The 13,938-nt window shown below is 35.4% G+C and overlaps 1 protein-coding gene across 2 annotated transcripts; it reads left to right on the top strand.

Moving 5' to 3' along the window:
• The first annotated feature begins 1,900 nt into the window (after nt 1-1,900).
• Nucleotides 1,901-13,412, top strand: ZBTB25 (zinc finger and BTB domain containing 25). Of its 2 annotated transcripts, none has more exons than XM_051977812.1 (3): nt 1,901-2,615; nt 5,575-6,521; nt 8,554-10,790. In XM_051977812.1, exons 1-3 carry the CDS (start codon nt 2,413-2,415, stop codon nt 8,604-8,606), a joined length of 1,203 nt encoding a protein of 400 aa, XP_051833772.1. In that variant the 5' UTR covers nt 1,901-2,412; the 3' UTR covers nt 8,607-10,790. The 2 variants fall into 2 exon arrangements, with proteins under 2 accessions (XP_051833772.1, XP_051833771.1); XM_051977811.1 differs by lacking the exon at nt 8,554-10,790 and adding an exon at nt 12,030-13,412 and having other exon boundaries at nt 1,908-2,615.
• Nucleotides 13,413-13,938: the final 526 nt, after the last annotated feature.

Below are 13,938 nucleotides of genomic sequence, written 5' to 3'. Positions count from 1 at the left end.
AAGTTTGTAAATTTTTTTGAAGTTTTAGTATGAATGTTTCTTTTTTTTATTAAAGCTTTTTATTTACAAAACATATGCATGAGTTATTTTTCAGCATTGACCCTTGCAAAATTTTCTGTTCCAAATTTTTCCCTCCTTCCTCCTCACCCCTTCCCCTACATGACAGGTAGTCCAATACATGTCAAATTATATGTTAAATCCAATATATGTATACATATTTATACGGTAATCTTGCTGCACAAGAAGAATCAGATTTAGAAAGAAAAAAAAACCTGAGAAGGAAAACAAAAATGCAAGCAAATAATAACAGAAAGAGTAAAAATGCTATGTTGTGATCCATACTCAGTTCCCACAGTCCTCTCTCTGGGTGTAGATTGCTTTCTTTATCACTGAACAATTGAAACTGGTTTGAATCATCTCATTGTTGAAGAGATCTACGTCCATCAGAACTGATCATCATATAGTCTTCTTGTTGCCATGTACGATGATCCCCAGGTTCTGCTCATTTCCCTTATCATCAATTCATGTAAGTCTCTCCAAGCCTCTCTGAAATCATCTTGCTGGTCATTTCTTACAGAACAATAATATTCCATAGCATTCATATACCATAATTTATTCAGCCATTCTCCAATTGATGGGCATTCACTCAGTTTCCAGTTTCTAGCCACTACAAGCAGGGCTGCCACAAACAGTTTGGCACATGTGGGTCCCTTTCCCTCCTTTAACATCTCTTTGGGATATAAGCCAAGTAGTAACACTGCTGTATCAAAGGGTATGCACAGTTTGATAACTTTTTGAGCATAGTTCCAAATTGCTATCCAGGATGGTTGGATCTGACGAATGCTTCTTTCTAATTTTTAAGCATTTTCTTTGTTGATTTATCTGCTTTCATTAGCATTTTTGGTGGTTTTAACCATTTTCCTTTACATATTTCCCTTTTAACCAACTTTCTGACTCCTCCCTCTTTGGTCAGAATATTTCCACAGGACTAGGATGCAAAATGTCCTCTATCTTTTTCTTGGACAAAAAAATAATGTCTGCTTCTAGAAGAATCTATTCATTAAAAGAAGAATTCCTTTGTAAATTATAAATCCCAATCTCATGGTTGTCTTTGTGTGTCCTTGTCATACAGTGACAGCTGGTGAGGAAGTTTTGCTAAAAGTGCCTTAAGGATTAAGAGTTCTCCAGCAGTCTTTTGACTTTCTTCTCCTGTGAATTAAACTGTAATTGCTTTACCTCTAAGTCATAATTCCTCTTTTAGATTTTTTTTTTGAGAATTACTGAGGAGAGAAAATGGAGAAAATGTCTAGTCTTATTGATCATATAACCTGAAAGTCCCATTTGCATTCTATAGTTACTTATCATGTGTCTTTTGCTTACCTTTTCATTCATATTACATATTGCACTCTATGATACTGTATGTTTCTGCCAAATCAGACTTCTTGCAGTTCTCCATTTATTAAGTTCCATTTCCTTTCTATATCTCCTTCTGCATTCCTTTGTACTCCTATTCTTCATGTCTGAAAATATATTCTTTCCAACCTTTTACTGGAAACCTGTCTTGAAACCTCTAATTACTACTAATCTGTTCCCTCAAAAATTATTTTGGATTTTATGTATTTATATAGTGTGTATATATACACATACATTATATATGTGTGTATGTGTCTATAAATATATATATATATATGTATATACATACAAATATATACATTTTTTTAACTTTTCAAGTTGTGTGCAATCCCTTCCCCCATCTCCAAATATAATATAAGCTCTTTGAGGGAAAGGAAATATTTCATTTTTAAAAATCTGCTTGGTACATATTGGTACTTAATAAATGCTTATTAAATGAATGATTCCTTAATTTACTTTAAATAAAATAGGTATTGTTTTAATTAAATGGTAACAGTAACCACATCTTGGCTTGAGCCTTTTAAAGAGCAGGGATCAGTCTGATCTCCATAGCACTGATTATGCATTTTTCATCGTGCCATATGAAATTAATGTTTAATAAATATATTTAATGAGATGATGGGGTGAGATGAGATAGAAAAGGGGCTATTTTTAGAGGATGGAAGAAGGATTAGGTAGGGAAGGGAGAGTGAAAAGATTAATATTTTAGATCTTCCTTTTTTGAAAATGTAATTCTAGGTAAGGGAACTTGAATTTTATGTCAGTATGAACATTTCAAAAAAGTTTGTACTGGGAAAAAGTTAACCCAGTTAGGGCAATTATTGTATAGTGTAGGGCAGGTATTGTGTTATGTATACATACATAATGTATAATTTTGAAGATCTGTAGTATTGAAGAGAAAGGTGTTTAAATTTTGCTCTGTTCCTTGTAATTTCTACAGAGGAAATAAAGTGAGTTGCATGAAACTATAGTGACTAACTTTGTTAAGCATACATCTATATGTCATCCTTTTCGTCTCTCAGAGCCACCATGGATACTGCTAGCCATAGCCTTGTCCTTCTGCAGCAGTTGAATATGCAGCGGGAGTTTGGTTTTCTCTGTGATTGCACTGTTGCCATTGGAGATGTTTACTTCAAAGCTCATCGGGCCGTGCTTGCTGCTTTTTCTAATTATTTCAAAATGATATTTATTCATCAAACTAGGTAAGGATACAAGCATTTATGTATTTATTGATTCACTGATTAAAAAAAAAAAACATAGCTATCACTTCCTTTAAACCCTGTATCTCCCTATAGGACTTTTCCTTAAAGGATAATAACACATCATGGCAAATGCATCTGTGATTTGTGCCATATTTTCTACCTTTAGTCTACCACCTCTATATAAAGAAGAGAGCATGTATTACCATACATACTCTGCAGCTATGAATAGATTTTTGCAAATCAGAACACTTTTTATTACTAGAAATTATTAGAATTCTTTCATAATGCTATGCCTTTTAATGTGCATCTTGATGTTGGACTGCCTTAGTAAAATTATATTATCTTTTTAAGGAACCATCTTTTTGTTATATCAGTATCAAAAACTTGATTCCTTTTCTCTTCTGTTTAGTCTAATATAGACATGCCTTTTGAGTTCTGCATTAGTAATTGTCATGTAATATGGTTCTACCTTGAATTCAGATGAAAAATTTCAAAAGGAGCTTAAAGTCCTTTATATATGTTCTTTGCTTCTTCCAACATCTCTGTTAGGTATACATCTTTATAGGAGATATATGTTTTCTCAGTAAAATGTGAAGGATGATTCCCAAAGAAATAAAGAAAATCATATAACTCTTAAGTTTTACTTCACAGAGGTTTTCACACACACACACATACACACACACACACACACACACACACACACACACACACACACACACTAGATGGTGCAGTGGATAGAATACTGGTTTTGGCATCAGGAAGGCCTGAGTTGAAGTCTGACTCCAACCTCTATGTGAACCTGGGCAAGCCACTCCATTGTATTTGCCAAGAAAACCCCACATAGAGTCACATGTGACTGAAATGTCTGAACAACCACAAATATATGTATACATACACACACAAACAAGTATACATCTATATCCACATTCCTGCAAAGGAGATGGATTTGATTTTAACATACGTTGAAAGATGGAGGAAGGAGAAAAGTTCTTATAAAATCCAGTATTGAAAGTCAGGATCTAAGTTTTTGACAAACTGGCTATGTCACCTTGGATAAATCATTTAGATGTCAATTTAAATTCATCCCTGTAAAAAAATTTCCCTGTGTGAAATTGAGAATTAACATTACAGTATCAATGTTTCTAGGCAATAAACCATATGTCCATAGATTGAGGCTAGAAGGGACCACAGAAGTCATTTCATAAATTCACAGAAGGGTAATTGGCTTGCTCAAGATCACATAGGTAATAAAAGGCAGAGTCAACATTTTAAGCCAGCTCATTTGGGTCTGAATCCAATGCTCTTCTTTCCCAATTGTACACTGAGTCCTTATTATTGGCTGATTTTTTAGTGTCTAGCATAGAATACCTTTTTTACTTTAGAAAGACCTTCAGATTAGCCTCCTAAGAGGGATTTTTATTTTCACTAGGTTTTTTTGTCCTTCATCATAAAATCATACTCTATCTCATTGGATTTACCTTTGATGATTGGAAAAAACCTACCCTTAATTAAAGTCCATAGATATGCTCATTCTTTTTTTCAAATTAATTTTTATTCTGATTTCAAATACCAAATGAAATGAACATTTCCATATCCAGGGTGCTTTATGTTTTAGTTCAGCTTTAAGTTTTAATAGCTTATATTAGAACAGGAAAAAGATAGATAGAGATCATGGATGGATAGCTTGACTCTGTATTAGTACCTACAAAATGTTAAAAAAGAGACTATATATTAAGTTGATCTTCTATGAAGGATTGTATGGGAAGATATAGATTCTCATAGAATAAAATAAATGGGTCAGTAAGCTATACTAATTGAGGTAGTACCCACATCAATAAAATCAGTTGCTCCATGGCATAAAGCAACTCTTATAACTGTCATAAAAACACTTCCAGCAGACCATGTTGTCAAGATAGAATGGGCTCCATGGATTGGTTTGGAATTTTCAGAGACCAGGTACCCAGGAGCCTGATAGGTATTCATATGCACTGTATAACAGCATGCTATTTTAGGAAAATCACCTCAAGAAGTAATGGGAACTCATGAATACCAAAAGTCAGGCTACTACTAACATCACTTTGGCCAGCTACAATCCATTTCCTTTTATTGTTAACATTTCAGTTGGGGATGGGAGTGGACAGCTCCCCTCAGTTTTTAGGTCTCCACTAGTTTCTATTACTTGAATGTTAAATTCATCAACAAAGATTGTGTTTTATGGAGGATTTGAAAGTGCTTTTTGGTTAGTTATTACAACTGTAATATATTTGTTCAGCAACTTATTTATCTTAGTGGGATGTTGATTTAGATAATGAATAGGGCTAATCCTTGGAATCAGAAAACATGGATCTAAACCTTTGATATATGCTGGCTATGTGATCCTACATAAGTCACTTAATCTGTCAGTGCCCCAAAACTATAGTTATAGAGCAGTTTCTGGATCTTTGTTGGTAAAGAATTTATTCCCTGAAAATAATCTGTACCAGTGTAATCATTAAGTCTGACAAAACAGATTAGGGATGTGTGTATGTTTACACCACACATATATACAACATACATGTGTATGTATGTCTATCTACACATATATATGTATGTGTATGCATATGTATACACATACATCTATATATATATATGTATATATATGTCTCACAGATCATTTAAAGATAGAAGTAACTCCAGCATAATAATTACCAAAATTTTTCATCTGTATATCCTACCTTCAATTTTGAGTTTTTAAGAACTGAAATGTGACAGTTTCACTGAGTAAATGAAGAATTGTCAGTGAAATCTGAAAGTGATAAGCATAAATTCAGATTACTCTATTCAGTCAGAGCCCCAAGTTTGATATGATTGTAAAGAAGTATCTTTAGCTTAACATTGTCACTTTATCAAAATAACTATGTTAAACATGGGACAGAACAATTGTCTTCTTTGACACATTTAATTTAATTTTTTTAAACAGTGAATGCATAAAAATACAGCCGACTGATATCCAACCTGATATATTCAGTTATTTGTTGCACATTATGTATACTGGGAAAGGGCCAAAGCAAACTGTGGATCATGGCCGTTTGGAAGAAGGAATTCGATTTCTTCATGCAGATTATCTTTCTCACATTGCCACAGAAATGAACCAAGTCTTTTCTCCAGAGACTGTCCAGTCTTCAAATCTGTATGGGATTCAGATCTCAACCACACAAAAAACCACAGCCAAGGAAGGCCTGGAGATGAAAGAGAACCCTTCTAATAGCAACGGAAACAGAAGTATTGCCCAAGGTGACCACCCCCAGTTACAGCTCTCCCTTGCTATTGGGCTGGATGATGGCACTCCAGACCAGCAGATATCCCATGCTTCTTCTCAGTCGATGGAGGAGCTTCAGAAGCCTCCAGTATCTATCAAACAAGAAAGGTGTGACCCTGAATCCGTTGTGTCTCAGAGCCACCCCTCTCCTTCTTCAGAGGTGACAGGCCCAACTTTCACTGAGAGTGGTGTCAAAATACACTTGTGCCATTACTGTGGGGAACGCTTTGACTCGCGGGGTAACTTGCGAGAACATCTCCACACTCATGTGTCTGGGTCCCTTCCGTTCGGAGTTCCAGCTTCCATCTTGGAGAGTAATGACCTTGGGGAAGTCCATCCAATCGGTGAAAGCAACGAGGCTCTTGGCGAGTGCCACCGGCTCAATACCTTTCTTGTCAAAGAAAATGAGCAGCAGCCTGACCACCCAAATCGTGGCAGCATGGAACCGTTGCAGATCAGTCAGCTGTCTCTGATCTCCAAAGATACAGAACCAGTGGAGTTAAACTGTAACTTTTCTTTCTCCAGAAAAAGAAAAATCAACTGTACTATCTGTGGTCATAAGTTTCTCCGGAAGAGCCAATTGCTGGAACACATGTATACACATAAAGGTAAATCTTATAAATATAACCGATGTCCAGGTTTTGGGAATCCAGTGGCCCAGAGATTTCAGCCATATTGTGACAGCTGGTCTGAGAGTCCTCTGAAAAGTTCTAGTTTGTCTCAAGAGCGCTTAGATTCCTCATGTACTTTAGAGTCTGACCTCACACAAGAAAATGTGGACACCATCCTAGTAGAGTAGCTTTCCTTCACAATAGCATCATTGGTTTTGAAAACAAGGAGGGGGGAGAGTATATAATCATTTTTATTTACAATTCCAACCCCCTAACTCCCTTTCAGTATTACTGAATTGTTCACCCTGTCATCCAAAATTTTAAAAACCAAATTTTATTTTATTTTCAAAGTGGCAAAATTAATTTGAAATCACCATTGCCCTTGATAAGAATATAGCAATGAAGTGACTTATTAAAATGCAAGCTTTCCATTAATTAACTAGATAATTCTTTAGAATTCAGCTAAAATAGTCAAACCGAATTCAGGAATTTTTATAATTGGTCATTTAAATTATTCCAGAAAGTAGAACTTCTAAAATTATCATATAGACTTTGAAATAGATCAATTCTGTTCTAAGGGTTATTCCAGAACCTCACTATTTGGTTAATATCTTACATAAATCATATCCTACAAAGAATATTCCATAGTTTTCGTTATATAGCAAACAAGCAATTGTTAACATGAAGATGCTAAGTATAAAATATCAGAATTGGTTACTAAAGCATAACTTTTATTAGTCATGAATATGGTCTTAAAATTACTTTTTTAAAGCTTCCAATCCTAAAACACGGTGATATGAATTATAAAGATTTAAGCATAATAAATGTGGGCCATCTTCCCTCAGTCTCAAAATAGTCCAGTATCCATACAACAAAGATAATTTAAAAAAAAGTTTTTCAGTTTGCCATTTATTTTAGTCAACTATCCCAACATTTTGAAACTATATTGTTTTTCATGACCATCTCTAAAACCCATGATATTACCTTCCCATTCATAAGTTTAATGTGACTCTTATTTCTAATAGTGCTCTTTCCAAGACTAAGACATTAACATTGTCAATTCATTTTGCTGCTCTGACAAGTCTTGTAGACTTCTTATTAGAATGCCAAAGGATAGTCTAGTTAACTTATTTCTTCTATTTTAAAAATACCTTAAAATGCACAGAATTCTAAAACAACAAAAGAATATTGTTCTAAAACAGACTTTTTTGTAGTGACTTGTGATTAAAATTGAAATATAAGAAAATAATAATTTGTTTAAGCTTCTTTATTGCATTGTTTCTTGAGTGTATTGTGACACTTAACCTACCTTTCAGTAAGGAGTCAGTTGAAAAAACTATTCCAAATAGTACTGACCGAGATGATTTTTCAGAGAAAGTATTTAATTTTAAGGGAATGAAGTTTTTCTGAATGCTGATTGAAATTTGAAGACACGGGTCCACTGAGCTTTCTGAGTTCAAGGTTGATAGAGAACCATAGCTGAGTGTGTCTTGCTGGGTAGTGGTTATGGGGGGGGGGGGGGCAGAGAATGGCTGTTTAGGATATTAAAGTAATTTAATCTTTAATTTTATTCTTTTACTCAAGTTAGGCTGTGGGCCACAACTGACCACAAATATATTTATAATTTATTTTTAAAATAATTAATATTTAAATTAAAATGTAATTATGCTTCCCTTTAAGAATATAATTTTCCTGGTTTTTTTTTTAACTTTTATTTCTTCATTTCTTCCTTCTAACATTGATGTAGGTCACTGAATAGGAAGTAGATAGTTAAATAGTGAACATTAGGTATATCTGTCTTATATGTTTGTTGGGCATAGAGCCAGGGGAAGTAAGAATGAAGATTTTATGGTAGGTGTGTTAGACATCCTAGTCTTGCCCCTGAGAAACCTCACATCAAAGAACACTAATTTAAAGAAGTTCATTCTGATTTGTTTGGACAGTTTAAAAAAAAATTGGTTGGCTAAAATGCAAAATATGTATATATGTATGATCTTTCCTTAATCCTCATGCTATCTCTCTGTTTTAGGAAGTGGAAAAGCACTACTAACACCATTTTACAGAAAAAAACCCAAAACCTGAATCCCAGAGGTCAAGTGGTGGTGGTGTGGGGACTGACCCCAGCCTTCATTTATTCATACATACATGCATGCATGCATTTGTTCCTTTGTTTAGCAGATTTTTGTTAAAGCACCTTCCATGGGCCTAACACAGTGTTCTAAGTCTGGTGGTGGTGTGATAATAGACACAAAGGCTAGCAAAGAAAGACAGCCTTCCACCCCCCACAAAATCAGTGAAATAATTTGGGACTTCATTTTGTCTTCTTCAACATAGGTATGCAATATCAACCTACTTCACAGGGATCAGCGTGAATCAATTCAGTCATGAATTTTGAATCCTCCAAATTATGTAGGTTTTTGGCCTATAATTCCCTGGTATAGGAAGCCTCAGGCTAGCAGCTCATCTGTGACTTAGAGCCTTTGAGGGCCCATGGCCATAGACAATACGTATTACTGTCCAGGCTTGAACCCCAATCTGCCTAACTCTAAGGCTTTCTCACTATCCATTCTGCCACTCTGATAATAAGCATTATCACATTACTACACAAATACAATACACAGATGTCCTTTATGAATCATCTTTAGAAATCTCTCCCCTGTCACTTTCCAGACCTTAAATATAGTGGGTTCCTTGTCTTGCATTTACCATCTGCTAGCTCAAATGCAGCAGCTGTGGATCCAAACGGATTTCAGAAAATGCTGTACTTTTCAGAGATGTTGGTTGTGATGTAACGGTATTTTTTTTTTTTTTAAATCAGGTAGATTGTGTCTAATTGTTATGGATTTTGTCAGTATTCGGAGAATGTTTATTTTTCCTGCCTTACAAAGACACTGAGAACTTTCTGATTTATAATTGTCCAAATTTTTATTTTTTGCTCTGATCTTCTGTTTTGTCTTTAAAAGGATCAGACAAATGCCTATTTCACGGGTGTTAGGATTAATGTATGAAACTGTCAAAGTGTTCAGTCTTGTTAGTCCCATGTGTGGGAGACCTTACTGTTGTTGTTTCCCTGTATTCTTTAGCTAAGCTTGGAATGTCAGTATTTTGGGGCATTCATGAGAGAACCCTAGAAACATGGAAATTTTCTAGCCTGTTAACAGCTTCATCTTATGAGGCATCAAGGTTGAGAAATTAATGCTTAAAATCCGAAATTTAAGATAAATGAATGTGAACTTTAAACATATTCCAGCATCACTAAAAACCAGCTAATTTCAATATCTGGTGAAAGCACATTGAACAGTAAAAGGGGAAAGCCCTTAGTTTTCTAGGTATAGTACAAACAGTCGCAAAGGAAAAAAAAGGATAATGAAATATATGAGTTCATGTCCTTTCTTATTCATACTTTTGGAAGCAAAACTTCAAACAAGGTAAAAGGAAAAAATAATAGTCTTGGGATGGTACAATTTCAGTAAAGCCTTTCTTAGGCAAATTTTTGATGTTGAAACTGAAGATTGAATGTCATTTTTGGTAGTAATTTAGATTAAAATATAAACTGTGTGAAGAGTACAGAAAACCCATCTAGTTTAGTCATTGCGTCTTTGTATGTTTCAAGTTGCAAATGTAGCTGTATAGTATTTTCTTATGACATTGAGTTTAAAATTCTTCATACCAAAATCAGTAAATGATTATTCTGTGATATAAATCTATTGGATTTAAGGGGGAAATTATGGTGAGATTATGAATCTTCCTCTCCAACCCACTTCTCCCAACATTGAATCTTTTTAAGTACGGGAAAAGCCAAGCTCATGATTTTTCAGGGCTTGGAGAAGCCAGTTCATTGTGCTTTACTCGGTATGTGTCTGTGACACACCTTGCACACTTAGGCTGATGTTCATACAGCTTCTTTTTTCCTGTTACTGACTTGTCTCTGTTGTGTGCCCACTGTTTTGTCAGGTAGATAAAATATAAGCTGGAAGCATTAAAAAAAATTGGATTACAAAATTTGCATAATTAAAAAAAAAAAGCCCTCATAAGAGTTTTCAGAAGACAGGTAATGTACAGAAAATAGACTATACCAATACCAGTAATAAACACATTGTATTATTGCATGACAGAGTTATGCAATTCCATTTAAAATGAATTTAAAATGTTTCAAATATCTGTTCCTTTAAAAATAAAACTGTCATCCTTTTATTGGAATGGAAGCAATTTCATTTTCATGTATTTTATCAAGAAAAAATAAATGTGTGACAATTTAAAATACTGTCTGTGCTTGTTTTCATAATCATTTAATTTGTGAAACATGTTCAGGAAACAGAATAATTGTGATAAACCTTTAAATTTTTTTTTAATATTTAGCTTAAGTATACCTCAACATGAAGTGAAAAAATTGGATCCATCTCTTATCTTCTCCCCCTTACCCTTTGCTTCCCTCTTTATCCCTTGCCCATTAATCTACACATTTTGTCCCACTGCCATAAATCTATACATACTTCTATGCCCTATCTTATCTTATGTATGTATGTGTATGTATATATACATACATACACATACATATAGTGTTCCTTATTTAACCTATTACTGGTGTGAGTAATTTTTTAGAACTACAAGTCTTCCTCCCACTCAGCTGATATGACTTGAGACTGTAAACTAAATCTAATAATATAGACACTACCTTAGAGATATTGATAGTTTTGACTATTGTGATAAATCAAGTCATACAAATTTTTTACTTCCTAATACCTATAAAAATTATGTTTACATTCTTTTAGGTGTATAGTAATATTATACCCAAAAAAGTGTATACCTTAATTAAATTACATAAATTTTAAAAATACTTTATTGCTAAAAATGCTAACCATCATCTGAGCCTTCAGTGAGTTTTCTGGTGGAGGGTCTGCCTCAACGGTGATAGCTGCTACTGATCAGGGTGGTGAAGACTGAAGATTGGGACGGCTATGGCAATTAACAATCAGTATGCAGTGTCAATTCCCCTTTCCTTCTTTCATGAAAGATTTTACGTAGCATAGATTTCACTGTGTGATATTCTTTGATAGTAATTTTATCCGCAGTAGAATTTTGAAAATGGTTGTCAGTTCTCTCAATTCCTGCCTGCTACTTTGTCAAGTAAGTATGTACCGTGTTTCCCCGATAATAAGACCCATCCCAAAAATAAGCCTTCCCCTTACTGTGTAAGATTCCTCTAAAATAAGCCCTCTCCCGAAAATAAGCCCTATTGAGATTGCTACTATAGTGAAGGTGATCCTCTGCGCTACACGCTATATTATGGTACCCTCTAAGCGGGAGTGAGGGGGCATGATGGAGGATAAAAGAAGAACTCAGGGGGCATGATGGAGGATAAAAGAAGAACTCAGGGGGCGTCATGGAGGATAGAAGGAGCACTCAGGGAGCATGATGGGGTTAAAACATTATTGAGGGGCATGATGGAGTGAAAAGAAGGACTGATGGTCATAATTTTATTATTCTGTCTGTTTTGACCCCCAGACATGAGTACAAAAAGGAAGAGCTATACTGTTGAGTACAAGAAAGCAATTGTAGAGGAGTCACATGGCAAGAATCTTGCAGTTTTCTGTAAAGAAAAACTTTTGGATCTTCGAATGGTCAGAAAATGGAGAGCAGATTATAATAACCTCAATCAACAGGTGGATGAGGGAAAAGGGAAAAAGCGCAAGTCTGGATCAGGTAGGCAACCCTTATATCCTGACTTGGAGATCCTCATTGGTGAATGGATTGCTGACAGGAGAGCAAAGGCCTTGGTTGTGCGCAGGGCTGATATTCAAGCATTTGCCCTTTCAATGGCACCAGAGTTTGAAATGGTCTCAGAAGGATTCAAAGCATCACAACATTGGTTGGACGGTTTCCTTCAACGGTATGAACTGTCCCTAAGAAGATCAACAACACTGTTTAAGCTGGAAGATGCTGAAGTTATTAAACGTGCACTTGCATTCAAGTCCTTTATTGATAGGATCGACATTTCCAAGTACCAAACCTGCAATATGATTGCTATGGATGAAACTGCAGTGTTTATGGGACAAGGATCTCAAACAACAGTTCATCACAGGGGTGCAAAGTCAATCTACATTCCCACCACTGGCTATGAAAGTGCACGGGTCACCTGTGTTTTGGCAATTCGTTTGGATGGAAAGAAAGCCACACCTCTAATCATCAGTAAGGGCAAGAAAGATAAGATTGAACGTGTATCAGGCATTTACGTTCTTGAAACCGAAAAAGCCTGGTGTACACAAGCTGTTATAAGAAAGTGGGTTGATTTAATGCTGCCACTTGTTATGCGAGGTAACCAAAGAGGTCTGATAATCTGGGATTCAGCCAGCACTCACCGCGCTAAAGAAATGAAGAACTTCCTTGCAGAGAGAAAAATAGATCAAGTAATGATTCCTGCAGGAATGACTGCCTATCTCCACACCCTTGATATTGCAATAAACAAGCCATTCAAGGACCATTTGCGCATGGAAGTCAATGACTACATTGAAAATAGAATGGAAAGAAATCAGCATGGAAACTTTGTGAAGCCCTGTCTGCAAGAAGTCGTGACTTGGGTGAAGAAGTCATGGGATAAAATTACTGACAGTTGTGTCGCCAAGGCACTACGAGCAGGTTACCTGGACAAGACATGTTCATTTAAAGAGAGCTATATTGCTGGACATGACAGATTGGGTCCACTTCTTCTGAAGGAAATAGAGGCGCAAGACATCCAGGACAGAATTCAGGGTATGGACACTTATGACGATGTTGTTGAAGAAGATGACATGATCATTATTGAATAAAGGTACTTTTTTTTGTTCACATTTGCCTGTTTATTAAAATTGCTGTCAATGTTCATTAAAATAAGCCCTCCCCTGAAAATAAGTCCTCTGGGGTTTTTCTGTCCAAAAAAATAAATAAATAAGACAGTGTCTTATTATCGGGGAAACACGGTAATATTCTTCAGTATTGTTGTATCTCAGAGAATAAGGAGGCCCAAGAGGAGGGGGAGAGATGGGGGAACAGCTAGTCAGAATAGTCACAGCACCCACATTTATTAAGTTTGCTGTCTTAGAGGGGTGTGGTTCATGACCTCAAAACAAAGATCATTGATCACAGGTCACCAATATAATAAACATTGGAAATATTTTGAGAATTACCAAAATAACACATGCTGGTGGAAAAATGGCACCTGTAGACTTGCTCAACAATGCATTATCACAGTCATTTGATTTGTAAAAAACATAGTATGTGTAAATCATAAGATAGGTGCAATAAAAGGAGATTTGCCTATATTAAACCAAATGAAGATTTTTTCCCCCCTGAGGCAATTAGGGTTAAGGGACTTGCCCAGGGTCATATAGTTAGGAAGTCTTAATGTGTCTGAGGTTGGATTTGAAGAGAAGGTAAT

Source organism: Antechinus flavipes, chromosome 2 (genome assembly GCF_016432865.1).
Source record: "Antechinus flavipes isolate AdamAnt ecotype Samford, QLD, Australia chromosome 2, AdamAnt_v2, whole genome shotgun sequence".
Classification (NCBI taxonomy): domain Eukaryota; kingdom Metazoa; phylum Chordata; class Mammalia; order Dasyuromorphia; family Dasyuridae; genus Antechinus; species Antechinus flavipes.
Note: the sequence above shows the minus strand (reverse complement) of the source record. Positions and strands in the feature narration are given on the sequence as shown.